The sequence below is a fragment of the Rattus rattus genome, chromosome 1 (genome assembly GCF_011064425.1).
Source record: "Rattus rattus isolate New Zealand chromosome 1, Rrattus_CSIRO_v1, whole genome shotgun sequence".
Lineage (NCBI taxonomy): Eukaryota > Metazoa > Chordata > Mammalia > Rodentia > Muridae > Rattus > Rattus rattus.
In genome coordinates, this window is record NC_046154.1 from 47847527 (window position 1) to 47865027 (window position 17501).

A 17501-nucleotide genomic window follows, 5' to 3' on the forward strand; every position below is an offset into this window, starting at 1 on the left:
AGCAGGGCCAACAAGGCAGGCTTTCACGGCAAATTGTCACTGCACTCTGGGAGACCCTTTTGGGTTAAGGTTGAAGACACTGTACTGTATAGACTAAGCCAAAGAAAAAAACAGGCTCCCAGGGAAGGGAAGCAGGACCACAGGGGCCTAGAACCCAATGTGAAGCTTAAAGGCACCTGAGAAAAGAGCCTATCCCATGCCCTTCACACACCTATCCCTCACTCCCTCACCTCCCCCACCTTGTTTAGCCTCTTTTATTTATTTTTAAACTGGGACCTGCTTGTGATCAGGTTGATACATTTTTAAAACAAAACCTTGAGGGTGCTGTGGCCTCCCCAGGAGGAGAGGGTGGGTCAATGGCCCTTCTCTTCTCTCTCTGCCACCAGCAAAGGCTAGAGGGACACGTAGGGACCAGGGCAAACAGCATCCTGTGAGTGGGCTGAGGGGGGCTCGTGCCTCTGCTTCTGTGGTTCCCACAACAACTAGTAGAGAATTCCAGACAGCCTAGACACAGACTGTTCAAACCTTAGCTGCACAGTCCCTGAACGGCCTTGAACCTGGTTGAAAAAGAACACCTGGTTGAAAAGTCCCTTCCCCACGACCTGTATGGCAGTTTATCTGACAGACAGACAGAGAGACATCATAAGGAAAGTGACTTGGCACATCTTACGTATGTGGAAACCTGACCTGTATCTCCTACTCTTCAGTACCCCTAGGCCCCCAACCACAGACCCTTACCCCATCATGAAGTGTTGAGGGCTCCCCCACCACCCCCTCAGGGGACAACCTCTCCGACACTGACAGATGGGGAATCCTAAAATACAGTGTATGGATCATGTTTCGTGACTAGCAAACCAGCCAGCCGGGACACTCAGAGAACCCGGCCGGCTTGGGAACAGGATCTCACACATTTTGCAGAGCGGTGGACCTGCATTCTCCTCCCCCAGCCTGTGGGCTCCTCAGGAGACAGATTCTGCATGTGGAGGACACAGAGCAGGTGCAAGCCTGGGGGAGGGAGGAGAGAGTATCCAAACCCTCCACACTGGGAAGGCTGTAGCTCAGTTTCCTGAGCACAGTCTTTGCTCCTGCTAGGCATCTGTCACACACTCTGAAGCCATCCATGCTGCTTGAGTTCCCGTCCTAGCTCTAGCCAGGCACAGTACCTTTCTGAACCTTCTTTTGCTGGTCGATAAAGTCATGGTGGATTTTTTTCTCTTTCTTTTCTTTGGGGGTGGGGTGGGGTGGGAGGTTCACAGCAGAAGCTCTCCCTCACTGAGTCACAGTGAAGAAGGTGAAAAGCAGAGTTCAAGATTACAGCAGACATAGTAACCGCCATCTTTACAATAGCACGACTGTGGGTCCTCTCTTTTTAGTCCCACTGAAAGACTCCAGGAGGCCGGGTAAGCAGGCCAGGAGGTTCAGTAGTTTGGGGAGTTGATCTGCTCCGGGAGGCTCCCTAGGGAAGGGCTTAGGGGAGTCTCCAAACCAAACCCCTGGTGTTCTGTCATCTGTACATGGTAGTGGAAAGTGCTTGGAGCGGGGCAAAGGAAGGACACATAAAGGTTAGAGGCTGAAGCCTACTACCTTTCTGGTTTGACACACATCCCTCAATGCCTCTCACATAAAGGCCAGACTCTAGGGCTCTGAGCAAGGATTACACTTCACCTCCTCACTCCAAAGGAAAGATATTGGTCACATCTATCACCAAGATCTTCTGACTTTAAGCAGGGCATGAAGATCAGCAAAGTGGACTATCCCACAGAGTCCAAAGATAGAAAGAAAGGAAGAATGGAGGCAGGAAACTGGGCCCTTGCAATTGGAGAAGTCCAGAAGAAAGAGGCCCGGTGGCTGAGAAGTACATGTGATTAGACCCGATGGAAGGACATGTCTGAACAGCAGGACCATCCTTGGTTGTGAAGGTCTGAGGTGCGGTGGTTACTTTAGGATCTATCTTTTACAAAGAGCATACATCTGCACGTACTATGGGAAAACTCAGAGCAAACTCTGGGCCTGAGAATGCTCTGCCTCTGTCACTCCTGAGGTAACAATATTTCTATCCAAAATATGACAGATGCCAGTCCCAGAAAGGCAGAGTTAATATGCTCAGAGACTTCTTGGATTCTTTTGGAGTTGCTTTACAAGCATGGAGATGTGCTCTGGCCAGTGACACCTACTGGGGTGGAGTCCTCCTCACAAACACAGGGATGGTCTTGTAAAGGAGGGAAGGCATGAAGACAATACCAATTAGCTTTCTTCTCCTTGTTTTGCAGGAGTAGAGACATGATGAATAACCAAGGTAGGGAACCAGGTTCCTCACTGCCCAAGCCCTGTCGCTTTTGAGTTTCACCAACTCAAAAGCTAGAAGTGCCTCTACTCCACTCCTGTCTTCTGAGCGGGCTCTTCTGGGACAGACAGCCTGTAAGTTCTACAAAGCTTCATCTGGGTTCTATGCAATGGGAAACTTCGGTGAGGGGAGAAAGCTGGCTGGCCCCAGCCACTATTCACTAACACACACCTGGCTCTTCATGTTCTTCCTTAGCAAAAACACATCCGTATTGACACTGCACAGTATTTGCCCTTCCAGTAAAAGTTACCAGCTACCAAGGCTGCTTGGAACAAGACCAACAAACTTGCCAAACCATTAGAGTCCTGCCTTCCTACAGGGGAGAGCCAGGCAACCCTCTACCTTCCCCATCACCTTTCTTTAAGAAAAAGAAGCTAAGTAGCCTCAGAATTCACAGGGACGGAAGGCAAACCTACCTAGTTTCTAAGGCCATCTCCCAGTACATGCACAAACACTCCCTTTATGCTTTCTTTAAAATCTCTGGAAATAGCTTCTCACCCCAAAAACCAGGTGATATCTCACTCCTATTGCTGCCTGAGACCAGACAGTGACTGTGGCAAGTACAAACCTTAAGGGCCCTTATGATGGGAATTAAACACTCCTCTGAGGTTACAGACCTCTGGGAAGGTTAGCTTGTGTTCTCACCCCACCCCACAACAAACAAACAAACAACATGTCCAAGGCCTCCCCACATCCAGGCACCTATGAACATGAACCTGTCAGTAGACAGGTCCTTTGCAGGTGAAATCAAGCTAGCATGAGGTCATATTGGATATGAATGAGCACTGCTCCAATGAGAAAACGTAGCCACACAGACACAGGGAGAATGCCAAGTCATAAGAGGCAGGGATTGGAATATCATGGGTCAAAGAATGCATGCGAAGACTAACACCACCACCAGAAGAGAAAGTCATGGACAGACTCCCTAGACCCTTCAGGAGTGCACGGCCCTACTTGATCTTGGATTTAGTCTTCACTCACTTATAGTCCTCTGTTAGTGCAATTTTAGAAATATGTAGACCTCTTAAATCTCATAACTCTCTCTCACCTACCCATCAACTGCCCTCGTCCTCTGCACTATTCCCTCTTACAATAATACATAGCCCAAAAGGATGGAGCTACCACTGTGCAACCGACCTTGACAGTTCACCAAGACCACCAGACACAGGCCAGAGAGAGTACAAGTGCCATCGAGAGCACAACAAGAAGGTCAGCTTTACCAGGTGGCCCTCTGGTCCCTAGCCTGCCAGTGAAACAACTCTAGTGTCAAAATCACAGAGATGTGGAGAGGGTGGGTGGATAAGTCAACAGAAACACAAGAAGGTTCAAAAGGAACCTGAATGTCAAGGTGACAGGCAGGAGGTGAAGAAGATATACCTCATCCCTGCTCACAGCCAACCACATATATGTGACTCTCATGCCCTACTAGAATTTCCTGGAACCTCACTACAACAGTAGTGAGGAGATCACCTGGTGCTGTCTACCCACACAGCTGTTGTACTTTGAGCTTCACAGGGAGAAAGCCAGCCTGCTTCTGTCCAGGGACTAGGCTTATTTACTTTGGACTTCCAATACTGGAAATTGATAGGGCCAAGTCAACAAGTGCAGGCCAAGGAGCTGGTTGGGCAGATGGATGGCTGGAGACTCCACTCCACACTCTGTCCTACCTGTGCTGGCTTCAGCAACCTGTGGTCCCATTCTCCATTCCCTGCCACACTCAAAGTCCAAAGCATAACACCAGGGTGCTTCAGCAGTGACATCAGATTTGCACATATGCTTGTACAACAGTCTTCTCAGTATCCAAGGCCTCCTGAGCATTATATGTAATATATGTTATATATAAGCAGACCTACCAGACAGCAGGACATCTCAGGAACAAAAGAGCAAACTAGCAAGGCATGCTATGCTGGCTCATGCCAATAATCCCAACAGGAAGACCACAAGTTTGAGACCAACCTAGACTAAATAATGAATTCTAGAACAACAGTGACCCTTTTTCAAAAACAAAAAAATAAAGAGAATCTGAGGTGCTAAAACAAGCAACCTTGGCCCCAGAGAGGGAAAACAAACAAACAAACAAACAAGAAACCAGAAAGCCAAGAATTCAAGTCCATCCTTCCAATACCCCACGAATCCAAATTAAATGAGGAGCCCAGCAAAACACGGCCTCCGGCTCCAGCCTCAGACAAACATGCTGGCTTTTCTAGGCAAGAACTGGTAACGGTCTCGGTAAAACATATTTCAGAGTTCTGAGACTAGGATGACTATACTGTGTATAACTAACAGGAAACTGGTGTGGGGGAGCCAGAGAATCCACCAAAATCATTATTTTTGCAAACGCCTTTTTCACGAGCTGGCTCTGGCCTCAGTTGAGAATCACAACAATTTCATCCCCCCTCCGCCCCCCCCCCCAGTTCAAGGTCTAGCCAGTGCCCTGACATGAGTCACACTAAGTGCTGCTGGCTGTCATCCCAACAGTCTGCCTCAAGTCACACGGCACCAAACCACAACCCCAGATATTTAACCCAAATCACCTTTCCCACCCTCCCCACCTCAGCAGGCTACTCCTCACCTACAATTCCCAGCTGGGGCTTGAAGACCCCTAAATAGAACAATGGGTTCCATTTGGAAGGGCCTACAACACAGGGCTGCTTGACGTGTCTGTGGCTCCAATTCTGCCTAAAGAGATGCCCTGAATACAGGTTGCATGCACTTTCTGAGCCCACTGCTGCCTCTCATAAAGATGGACATCTCCCTACTGCTGCTGTGGGGACAAACAAAAGGACACAAGAGTGCTCCTGGGTGATTCCACGCCCAGGCTGTTATAGAGAGCTGAAGCGGCCTTGCTCACCAACGCTGGGACAAATGGAGGCACAAGCTAGAAATCTGTGCCAGACACAAGGCAGCCTGACAAAGCAGAAGCCCTGCTTTGCTCAAGTGATTAACAGGCCCAAGAAAGGCTGTGGTGCGATTTACGAGGGCCATGGCCAAGAAAGATTTATCCGTGTATGGCCTTCAGATGGCTTGTCAGGCTCTCGAGCAGCCCCAGTTTGGCTAAGGATCTCAGCAGCAAGTAATTTTCTAATTGATTCATTAGCACTCCAATCAGCAACTCCTTAGACACAAAGGGTCTTGTTCAAGTCTGGATGCCCAAGCCCAGGATGCCGAGCTGCAAGAACTCTTCCAGCATCAGCCTGGGATCCAAAAAAAGCACCCCACACAGAGACTTTGCAGAAGTCACCCCAAAGGAAAACCTCAGGATCTGGAAACAGAAACAGAGCCTCCATGGTTTCTCAGGTGCTGCGGGTTTATCTGTTATTAAATATTTGTTTTACTGTCAGCGTGTGGAGGCGGAGGTGTGCCTTGATCACACGCACAGAGGTCAGCAACACAGGATCCCTGAAGCTGGAGTTACAGGCTGCTGTGACCTACCTGATATGGGTGCTGAATACCAAACTCAGGTCCTCTGCAAAAGCAGTGTGTGCTCACTCTTAGCTACTGAGCTATCTTTCCAACTCTAGGTCATGTTTTATCATGGGAATATTCTGAATAAAGCCCCATGGAAAAAGTGGAAAAGAGGAAAATATCCCAGAATCTTGTCTGCACAAAGTGAGCCTTGGTACTGGACTGACAGGTGACTTCTTCCAGCTGAGGTTGGAACCCATCACACCTCATGCACATTAGACAGTACTGCACCACTGGGCCATCCTCCCACCCTTTTGCGGCTACTAATTGAGTATGTACAGAACATATAATTCCTTTGGTTCTCGAGGAGAGCAAAACAACAGTACCCACATTGGTGTTATAACTGAGTAAGACTGCACACAACACACCAGACTGAAGGAGAGGGCCCACTGGCCTCTGAGAAAGCATCTGTTAGGTGTATTCAGAAAGGATACAGATCGTTCCGGTCACACCTATGAGCAGCTGAAGCTCAGTAACGGACCTAAGATCAACACTGTATTGATGTAAGTAGAGATTAACTTTAAAAACGATTTTAGCTAGGCATCAGTCACATGTGCTTGCAATCCTATAATCTCAGCACCTGAGCACACCAGTGAGATAAATTTAAGTCCAGCCTGGGCTACTCAGCAAGGCCATGTGGCAAACCAATCTTTCCTCATTTCATGTTCCTCTTAACATGTGGAATCTTTACAAGAAGGTGGGTCTAGGACAGTGCAAACTGACAGAAAAGAACTGTGGGCATTCTCATAGGAAGGCTCAGAAACCTGACTGGGTCCTCTGAGAGCTGTCTTGGAACCTGTGCTGTGTACACACCCAACTGTAGTAAAGTCCCTGTGAATGTTCCTGTGGGTGAACGGTGCTTTGGAAGGTTCGTGAACCAACCCGGCTGGCTCAGCGCATTCCTCTACTTACCCTACCAGCATGGGATAAGTTACCTCCCAGATGGGTCTGGTGAGCCAGGAGGCAGTATGGTCCCCAACTAAGCAATAGGCTTTCACAGCACAGAAGGACAAATCTTTACATGAGGGACTGCAGTCTGCACAGCCCTGGGCTACGCAGAACTCAGGGCACACAAATGAGCAAACACCAGTATTGCAGAACTAGCATATAATGCCTTAGGATGCCTGGGATGAGATACAGTTCTACTTCTTCTACAGAGAAACTATCTGGCCACTTAAATCTCCAGGAAAGCCAAAGGGTCCAGACTTCCTGACCTAGAGAGGAGATGGCTTCTACAAATGACACTGGGACAAAGCCATACTTCTCCACAAACTATCTGTGCAGAACCTTTGTCAGACATGGTCTCTGCAGGTCACCTCACTTCCTGTCAGACAATGTCTCCCCTGAGTCATCTCACTTCCTGTTAGATCACCTCACTTCCTGTCAGGTTTCATCTTTTCTCAAAGCCTTTTCTCCCTTAGACTCACCTCCATTCTATCTCAAGTCTCATGATGAAGACAGTATGGTGGCTGGTATCTTCTGGGTCTGGTTCTCACCCAGTTTCCTAACTGTGTGGCATCTCCCATTACAGCACTGTCCTTATTGCTGTGACAACACAAATCTAAGAGCTACCACCTTAGCAGCTCAAAAATAACCAACACAGGTAACTCCTCAGCCATTTCCCCTTCTCCAAACCAGAGGATGATTAACAAGAAAACACTCAATAGCTTGAATACGATGTCCCCACCACAGAGCACAACACCTACCTAACTCCACAAAACATGAGAGACACTGGGCCTCTGGAGTCTGAAGGCCCCATGAACGAATGGCCTCCCCAAGGCCGAGACTCTCGGCTCCCCTCACAGTCCATCTAAAGCACAGAGGTGGAGTAGGATAGGATGGGGGGCTCTCTCCTCCTGCCCTTGTTCCCAAGGTTCCTCGTGTATGAACTGGGAGGCTCAGGCCAGCACTACCTCCTCTCTGCTGTGCCTACAACATGCTACAGACGTCTATGAGAGTGGTAGAAACCAGACATTCTGTCTGGCACTGCCCAACCCGGTACCTGCCAGGCATGAGGTTCCTCATAGGGCCAAGTGAACCAAATGATTGGACAAAAATCCATCTGGAGGTGAATAGAAGATGAGGCCAGAACACAAACATGACAACTGGGACCTTCTCCATGCCAAACAAGCCCCCAAATTTAAGGAAGATTCATTGCAAACTAGAGGAAGACCTTTCAAGTTTCCTTAAGCTAGTCCCTCTCAGGACAATTACAAAACAAAAATCATAAAATGAGATTCAGGGTCCAGGGAGATATTTCAGTCAATAAACATAAACAGCCAAGTTTGAGCCCCAGAACTCATATAGTGTCAGCCTGGTGGAGTTCACATGTGATCCCAATGCTAGACAGAGGCAGAGAGACAGGAGTCCCTGAGGACTGCTGGTCAGCCAGCTCACCCTAACTGGTGAGCCCTAAGTGATGAAACTGGTGAGCCAAATGGGCCAATGAGACACTGACTCAAGTAGGAAATCAGCACTTCTGAAGACGTTCCCCGGCCTCTGTACATGTACACAAAAGTATACATACCAGCACAGACATGAGCACACGTTGAAAACAAATGCATTTACTGGACGTGCTGCTTCAAGGGGCTGACGGATAAGGAGAGTGAGCCAGACACACCCACTGACCAGGCCATCTTTCTTTGTATGGAGGGCTGTCCCCCACAAAGGCCCTCTTCCCCAGAGCTTCTCCCCCCAGCCTGGCCAACCCCCATGAACACTGCTCACGCCATCCGAGCTGTTGCTTTGGAATGTGCCAGCAATTCTGGCGGCAGGAACAGCAAGCTTTAGCTCAGCAAAGAAACCAGCTGGAGAGGCAGCCTCATGAAATGATGAAATGCCAAACCAACCCCTACATCTTCTCCAGTCTCTCGGGTCACCTACCAGATTAGAAGGCCTGTTGCTACGGCAACCATATCTTGCAAGTGTCGGCTGAACTTCCCCATAATTTTTAACCCATTAAGTAGCTGGAAGAGGGGTGGTGTGTGCCCAGCCCGAATCCCAAGTGTTGTCCTGCTTTGGCTATTCTCCTATAATTAAAGCAAGAGAATGAGAAAGGGCAGGCAGCCAGGCAAGGACCAGAGTCCACAGTTGGACGAACAGCGAGAGTGAACAGGCTGCTTACGCACCCACCTTTTTCTCCCACCAGATATCCACCAAAAGGCTGGCTGACAGCAGCCGGCAAACTTTCCACACACCTGGCAAGACCAAAGCACCAGGAGCTACAAGGAAGATGGAACTAAACAAAAGCAAAATGGAAAACTGCCTGCCCCTCCCAGCAGGCGCCTCGCCCTTGTGCTGTGGAACAGCGCCGGGCCCTTCTGTGGTAAGCAGAAGGTGGCTGGGAGTTAGGCGCAGGGGACAGATGGCCCGCAAGCACTGGCACTTTCCAGTTGTCTAATAGGCGCCGGCTGCCAAGCAGGCCCCCAGTCTCCTTGCAGGCGCTCCCACTCCACAGGCAGAGCCTGACTGGGTACAGTGACGCCCATTCCAACCTGAGGCAGTGCTGTGGTACTGCCATAGCTAGTTGCCTCTCCTGCATTCCACCTGCAAGTCATCCTTAGCATCCTCCGCAACAGCCCAGCCACCCAGCCACGCCCTCCTCCACTGCAGGGCAGCCTTCCTCTACCCACATTCACAATTTGTTCATAGGTCTCCAAAGAACCAATCTGTCCACGGACTTTCCTCAGCCCCTCCCATTTGAAGGGAGGAAGTTCATAAATGGACCAAAGGGAGGAAAGGTCCCACCAAGCCAAGCCTTACTCTATGTAACAGTTCCAAGGATGGAGTCAGGCCTGTGGTTGAGCCAGTGGACCAAACGGTCTCTAGGAAGGAGGGTACAGCAGGAGAAATAACTGAGCTTCCAGGAGGAAAGGGATCAGAAAAGGGGCCAAGGAACAAAGTGCAATGGGATCAGGAAAAGTGTCTGGCAACCCAGGACTACAATTTGAATCTGTATCTGAGAGGAAGGCCTGCCCAAGTCTTCTCAGTGTGCCTGGCACACTGTGCTAGCCAGGTGAGACCACTGTGCTACAACAGATCTATGCCATACTCAGAGAGCAAGGAGCTTGCCTTAACCATGGGGATGGGTTCTGCTTCAGCAAGTTCACTTCTCTCCTGAGGAAAGGCTCATGACCAGGACGCTTAGCAACCCATACCTCATCCTCCAGCCAGCGTGGGTCCCATACCAAAGGGACACCTGGGACAAAATCCAGTTCAGTGAATTAAGATGCTAATGTCTTTCTTCCTGGTAAAGAGGCAGGCATAGCACCTCTTATTAGCAGGTCCACCATCACCCAGCCTTTTCTTGCAGATCATTCCATCAAGTTCAGAAGGAACTAAAAGTGAGGTGATAGGTGGGGGAACGGAGAAGGCAGGATATGCACTCCCTTCCCTGGGATGGGAAGGGGGCACATCACCAGGAATATCACGTGCACTATGAACTCGGTGAGGTGGCTATTGAACACCAAGAGGCAGCTTTTGAGGAAGGACTCCTCTCAAGGCAAAACAGAGCATGCCACCCAGGTGTGGGGGTGGTCCTTAGGGAGGAGGAGCTCTAAGAATGCCTTTGAGATTTAAAAAAAGGTTCCCCGCCCCATTTTAACCCACCAAATGGGTGGGTTACTACCCAGCTTGTCCATTGTTAGGTCTTATTATCCAAATCCTTTGACTCACTGAACAAGTGCTCTGAGCATTTACTGTCCACTGGATACTGTGAACACGCGAGTGAAGACTAAGCGCCTGTCTGCCCTTAGTGAGCTTCCTACTGGACAGACTCTGACATCTGGCTCCACTGCTGCCTTGCTGACAGGCCCTCAGCATCTGGACACAGTGGCCTTGACCTGGCCCAGACAGAGTAACCGCAGTTTCAGAGCTCAGTGCAGGACCACTTCTCAGACTATGGTCTCTCTCGAAGGCAGAGAGCTCTGGCACAACGAGCCTGGTTACTGACTCCGAAACAGGAAAGGGAGAGAGGTCTGCCCCAAGGCCGTAGGCCTCAGTTTTTCCTGCTGGTGAATAAAGGGTTTGTCCAATCTACCTCTAAAGACACCCCAGTGACCTGACCCCTAGCAGCCTGGAGCTACCCTAGCTGAACGGCTGCTGCCAGGAGGGCTACAGGAGCGCAGAGCAGAACAGAGCAGGCAGCCGACGATGCTCAGCCTCTCAGGTCTCACTGCTGCAGGGAAATTCTGCCCACAGCTCTGAATAATAATAGATGTAACATTTAGGTAAGGTTGGGGATTAAGTTAAACCTCACTTAAGAGGCAGGGATGTTGGCATTTGGGAGCAGGAAACAGGCCTGGGAACACAGTTAATACCTACCACAGAGCAAAGCGGATCACTGCCAGCTCCTGATGAAGCATCTTCCGCTCCACTGTACTTCTCCCTCTGGCCAACTGCAGACACTTCAAGGGCACTGGGCCAGAGAGGGGGCGCTAGAGGTCAGTTTTGGAAACTATGTTTTCAGAAGAACACAGACAAAGCAAAAGCCAGCAAGATCCCATCTGAGGCAGAACTGAGGTTATCTGGGATGGGAACCCATTCATTGGCGAGAGTGGAAGCAGGCCTTTTGTGACAAGAACGGAAACCTGTGTGAGTTGGGATGATATTCACCACTCAAAAAGCAGCTGCGGAGAGAGCCCTGTCCACTTGATGGTGGAAATACCTTAGACCCAGGCTTCTGTTCACCGGTCCAGGTGACAAGTCCCCTACCTCCTGGGACAAAGCAGGCACTGTAGCAGGAATCTAAGCCAAAACTCTCCGACTCAGAAGGGACTTTAAAGGTGATCAATTGATAATATGCAGATGAGGGGATATAAAGAAGAACATCCAGCCCTTCGTGTTTTAAAATAGCCTTTCTTCTTTTAAAAAAAAAAAAGTGCAGGATTCCTAAGGAGGGGCATGGAAAGGATTTGCCTGCCTCTCTCCGACCTCAGAGGGCTTTTTATAAACACCAGGCCTCTCTGGCATCCTTGGTCAAGCCCCACCCCCTTCTTCTAGGCTGCAGAGGTCACTCTTTTGTGGCAAAAGCTGCAGGTGGTGACTGAGATGCTGGGTTAGTAAGAAAGGCTCCATTGTGTGAAAACTCAAATGTTTAGGGTACTTCGGTCCTGCAGAGTCAGAACAGAGCGGGGAGTTTCAGAGCAGACTGCATGGGAAATGCAGCAGGTTGTCACTGCAGCTTTGGACGGTCTTGCTGCCATACTGGTGTTTCCTGGTAGTGTCACCCAGCCCAGCAAGCTAAGAAGACACCATCCAGCCTAGGGGAACACTCAAATCAGACCAATCACAAAGGAGTAAATCTGAGCCTCCCACTGGTACTGGGTGTCAGTGTAACTCAAGGCCACAGAATTGCCATCCCTTCAGGTTTGCTGAATTCTCTCAACCAAAGCACTGACCAGCATATCACACATGCTCCAAGAACAGCTGAACAAAGACCGGGACAAGGCAGTATGGCAAACACCAGTAATCACAGCACTTAGAAGTTCCAGGGTCAAGAGTTCAAGGCCAGAATGGACCATCAGAAACCCCTGTGGGATGTATGTGTTTGTATATGTGTGCACATGTCCATGCATACAAATGCAGAAGCCAGAGGAGACCACTGCATGGCGTCCTGTAACATACTGCGATACTCACCAGCTTTCACCTGGAGACGCATCTCACACTTACCCTGGAGCACACTGGCTGGCTGGCCAGTAAACTCCTGGAATCCACCTGTCTCCACCTCCTGATGCTGGGGTTACAGGCATATGCGATCATACCTGGCTTTTATGTGGCTGTTGGAGACTCAAAGTTGTTCCTCCAAGCTCTTTTAGTCATTCTGAGTTACCTCCCTAGACTCCGTCTCAATTTTAGACTCAATTTTGTAACTTCTTTTCCCCAAACTAATTTATCTACCGCTCTGTATTCAACTCAAAATTCTGCACTAAATTTCCTTGATAGTGTCTAGCTTCAACGGTAGAATACAAGCCATGCAGCAGATTATTGAGGAGAGGTAAAACATGGGAATATAGAAGCTTCAACCTGAGGCCCACAAAATCAGGGTGTTTATGTTCTGTCGGCCACTCCATCCCAGCACATGAGGTAGACACAGACAGTCACCACTCTGCTCAACCAATGTCTTGAAATGAATCCAGCCAACAGATTTACTGTATGACCCTGGTCAAGTCACTTGTCCCTTGAGATGATCTTTTCTCAGCTATAAAACAACAAAACCATGGAACTCAGGGTAATCATCCAAAGCCAGCCTGGGAACGGCTCTAATCTATACAAGCCTGTCCAAGCCTACGTGTTTCCAGAAGGAAGGAGCTAGGAGGCAGTGTGGAGCCATGTAAAGAGCCACATGGTCTTGGGGAAGTCACTGAACTATCTACCATCTTTCAGACTCAACTTCCTCATCTGCAAAATGGGGGCCATGCCACAGCTGCCTTGGCAGAATGAATGTAAACCCTCCCATAAGCACTGGTGGGAGAAGTGCTAACTGTGAAACTCTGAAAATCCTCACAAGAGGAATCTGCTTTCCTGCCAGCTCTCAGTGACATATGACAATTAGGGACAAAGAACAATCAAGACCACTTCACAAAATAACATTAGGTAAAAATCCAGACTCCAAACACTACTGCGATGTAAAGGTGTAGATTTTGATAGTACAATTCCCAAGGGTTTTACCCTTCTCAGGAAACTGAACAGAGAGGGGTGTGAAAAGAGGAGGAGAAAGGTCTAGAAATTGAACCATACAGGTGACAGAGTGAGACTGAAGTGGGATGTCTGCCACTGAGGTGTACAGCAGGCACTCCTCCATGCCCTCCCCTCACGAGGAGGGATTCAGGAAGGGCCTTTGGGTTGGGACTAAATGGCTTAAAGAGGAGGTGCAGAGCCTGTTCTCAAGGAATGGGGCTACTCCCCTCCCTCTTGGAAGCCCAGCTAAACAAGTGAGACTATAATCAGTGGTGTATGGTGACAGAGTTCCTATGAGCAGCAGTGACCAAAATCAAGACAAGTGGCCTGTCAAAACACTACAGATATTTTGGGTGCCAGCTCCACAATGTCGGCAGCAGCAACAACTACATTACCATTCACAGGTAAAAGCCATCTCCCCCAACTCCGCCTGACTAAAAGACCCTTCACCTTCCTACCTCATGCACTCCTATCTCACTGCCTCAATAAAGACGGAACCGGAGCATTCTCACAGTCCGGAGAGCTGGGCATCCCCCCCCCCCAGAACTGAAGAGGGAGGGGAAAAGAGGTTGAAAACCTGGCAGAGATTTCCTGCCCTACTAAAGGCAGGATTCAGAATGTACACGGCCTCCTTTCCAGTCTGGTGTCCGCATCTTGACTGTCTTCAGCCCTATCACCGCCTCCACCTCTCTGGTAAGGACTAGCACAGGGGACCATAAATACACACGCCCTCACCGCATCCAGAGGCCTCCCTCCTCTATCCACCACACACTCATTTCCTCACCCCACCCCCAGAGCTCATGGGCAACAGCGGCTGCCAGCAGTGACAGTTCCCGCACCACTAGGGTGAGCACAATGCAATGGGGTGCATCTGAGCACCCCAGTCATTCTAACACTCAGGCTGAGGTAGGAATACTAAAGGTTCAAGGCCCACCTGTGCTACATAGAGAAACTGTTCTCAGAAAAGCAACATGGCCTCATTCATACTACTCTGACCCTGTAGGACAGAGCAAGTGTCCCTGGGTCACTTCCTCCACAACTATATTGTCATCTGGGAAATGGTCTAGCTACCTGGACCTGTCTTGTGAACTGACGGGACAGCGAATGGGGGGGGAAGGCATGAGCTCAAGCTAGCCCCTGGAAAGGCTACCCCAAAGGCAGAAGCCTGCACCCACCTCAGCTCCTTCCAGTGTCCTTACACAGGTGAAGAACTGCAGTCCAGGGAGGGAAGCTATAAGGAGATTCCTCACCCTGTGAGCTTAAAAACCTCAGGAAACAGAAGGCCCCATACCTGATTTTTTCTTCATAACCAGGTAGCTGGTTTTATTTGCTTAAGTTTTAGTTTATCTTCTTAAGCTGTCCAAACATTTATCTGAGCAGCTGAGCCCCATGCAGGCTGCCCTAGGGGCTAGTCTTGCTTCAGTGGTATATCCCCTCAGTTCTCCCCCAGAAGGGCCTCCCACCATGCTTATAAAGCTGCGGTTTCCCTCAGGGCCACAACAACAAAACGGAAGAGGGCAGGAGAGAAAAATGAACAGTCTGAAAGCCAATGGTTGGCCTGCCCAGACGATGTCCTAGACAGAGAGGATGGTAATCCTCACCACCTTCAGTCTGGGGGAAGGAGGCACCAGACCTTCAAGGCCCACTGCAGCACAGCACCCCTGCCAGGTCAGGTATTTTCTGTGAGCCACACTTCAGTCTGTATGAAGGACATGTCCATTTTCTATCTAGAACTAACTGCAAAGTGCTTTATTTACCAATCTGAGAAACAGAAACAAGCTTTGTCTCTCCTGACAGCAGCTCAGGAGAAGAAAACCACACAGCCTGCAGCCTGTGAGTAAGCAACATGTCTCCACCCGGCAGAAAGCAGCACAGCTCAAAGAAATGAGAGGAGCAAATGAACCAAATGAACCATCTGATGCCACATGGGCGAAGTTACAGAAAGAAAGGAGGGGCTGGAGACGGACGCTCAGCAGTTCAGAGCACCGGCTACTCTTCCCGGCGCCCACACGGCAGCTCAAAACTGTCTGACTCCCAGCTCCAGAGGCTCTGACACCCTCACACAGACATACATGCAGGCAAAACAGCAATGCACATAAAAGGAAAATAAATTTATGAAAAAGGAAAATACAAAAAAAACCCCAAAACAAAACGAAACAAAAAACAAACAAAAAAACACCAAAACAACAAAAAACAAAAAAGGGGGCGGGGACCATTTGTCTTCTTTTATCCTGTAGCTCCTCCCTGCCCCTCCACTGCCAAGCCTTTTCTGGCCCTTAACCAAACAACATCATAAAAGTCAGGAAGGGGCTGGGGAGTTATGAGCGACACAAAAATGCAGCAGTTACCTCGGAAACCATCCTCTGGGCCACGGTTCTTTAATGTCACACAGACAAAAATCCCTGACATCAGCTCGGCCTGCCTCCCTTCTCCCACTTAGACGTGCACTTCAAATCCCATGCACTAGTAAATAAAATAAGGGGCGATGTTTTCAAAACAAAAACCCGTCAAGAAGACACAGGGAGATCCACGGAAAGTGTCCCACTCTGTACGAGATGGTGTCTTACCAGACTCTGAATGGGATTTCCCAGTTGTGACACCACTCCAGGAGCTGGGGGACTTGCACTGGAGGAGCACACCTGCTCCCTGGGGAGAGCTGGACAAGACACCTCCCAGCTGCCAGAAGAAATGTGTGGGTGTGGTGCAGACTCATGGGCAAGGTGGGGCCTCAGGAGAGTTTACGGTTCAGGTGTTGCCCTATCTCAAATAGAATTCGGCCACACAGGCTAACCATGTGCACAGCCCACAGTGGTGTGAAAAACCAACCTTTCTCTGCCCCAGGCAGACAGTAAGGACACTCTAGAGCTCGAGTCTGCACACGAAGGCAGCAGGTTAAATGCAGCACCTGTAAGTAAGCCTGACCTGGGATAGACACATGCATTTGTGTCTGAACCATCTGTGGCTGACTCCGTCTCAGTGGGAGGACTGAACTGCAAGACCACACTGCCCACGACAGCAGTCGGCTGGCTGGCTCTTTCCAGGAAGAACTGACGGCCACACTCTCCAGCAGAGCACGCTGTTACAAAGGCCATACGTAAGGCTAGAGCTCAGCACCTCCACTTCACAGATGGGAAAACTGAGGCCCAAAGCAGAGCAGGGTATCCTGCTAAAGGGTAAGGTCCCAGCTGCCTTCAAATCCCATACACTATTAAATAAAATAAGGAGCGGTGTTTTCAAGACAAACACTCCTCAAGAAGACACAGAAACAGACAATAAAGCCCAGAGGCTCAATGCTGAACCCAAGGTTCCCATCAAACGTGTGGAAAGTGGGGAAAGGAGACGGAAGGCGATGGTCCACCCAGACTGTTCAAAAGCACAGGCTAACTGCCTTTTACCAATCCTCCTCCTGCTCCTTACAAGCCCCACCTCCTCCCTGCCCAGGCAGGGCACTTCCTCCTCGGCACTGAAGGTGAACCTGGCAATACAGGACTAAGCAGTTCCGCTTCACCAGCTGCCCGCAATGTCATCTTCTCAGGTCTCGCACAACCCTGCCCTTGAGGAGTACAAACTGGTGGGGTCTGTGCTAAAATTAAAGCCTCCAGTAAGATAGGCTTCTCCCAAAAGGAGCACCCACCACTTCCCTGGAAAGGGTGGTAGGAAATCAGGCTAAGAAGGATACACGTGGGAAGGGAAGAGGGAAGGGTGCTTGCTGCGTCCCAGCAATGGGCAGTGGCACCGAGAGCTTCTGCGCACACTCACCAGGAAGACGCCGGGCAGCGTGAACAGTACGGAGATGAGGCAACACTGCAAAGTTAAAGTTAATTAGTTGGCATATCGACAGAGGCCCTATTGTGCCACACAACGAAGTAAGGATATCACACGCCATGTCAAAACGCCCCGGGCGGCCCAGGTGCCAGGGGGCAGGAGCAGACATGCTCAGTCGTGCCATGGGTTTGTCAGTGCGTGTTTCCTACAGGAGACACACCAGGGATTCAAGTTTCTTCTCAACCTCAAG

The 17501-nt window shown here is 49.7% G+C and overlaps 1 protein-coding gene across 5 annotated transcripts in view; it reads right to left on the bottom strand.

Annotated features, from left to right (window-relative positions):
• Positions 1–17501, bottom strand: part of Ssbp3 (single stranded DNA binding protein 3) — a 136698-nt gene that overhangs the window by 83671 nt on the left and 35526 nt on the right. Inside the window, exon 1 of one of the 5 annotated variants that reach the window (XM_032901057.1) lies at positions 16054–16214. The exons of the other annotated variants lie outside the window; for them this stretch is intronic. Coding sequence (XP_032756948.1) covers positions 16054–16199 — 146 coding nt within the window. The 5' untranslated portion in view covers positions 16200–16214. Of the gene's footprint in view, positions 1–16053; positions 16215–17501 lie in introns of those variants that run through there. 5 annotated transcript variants of the gene reach the window in all.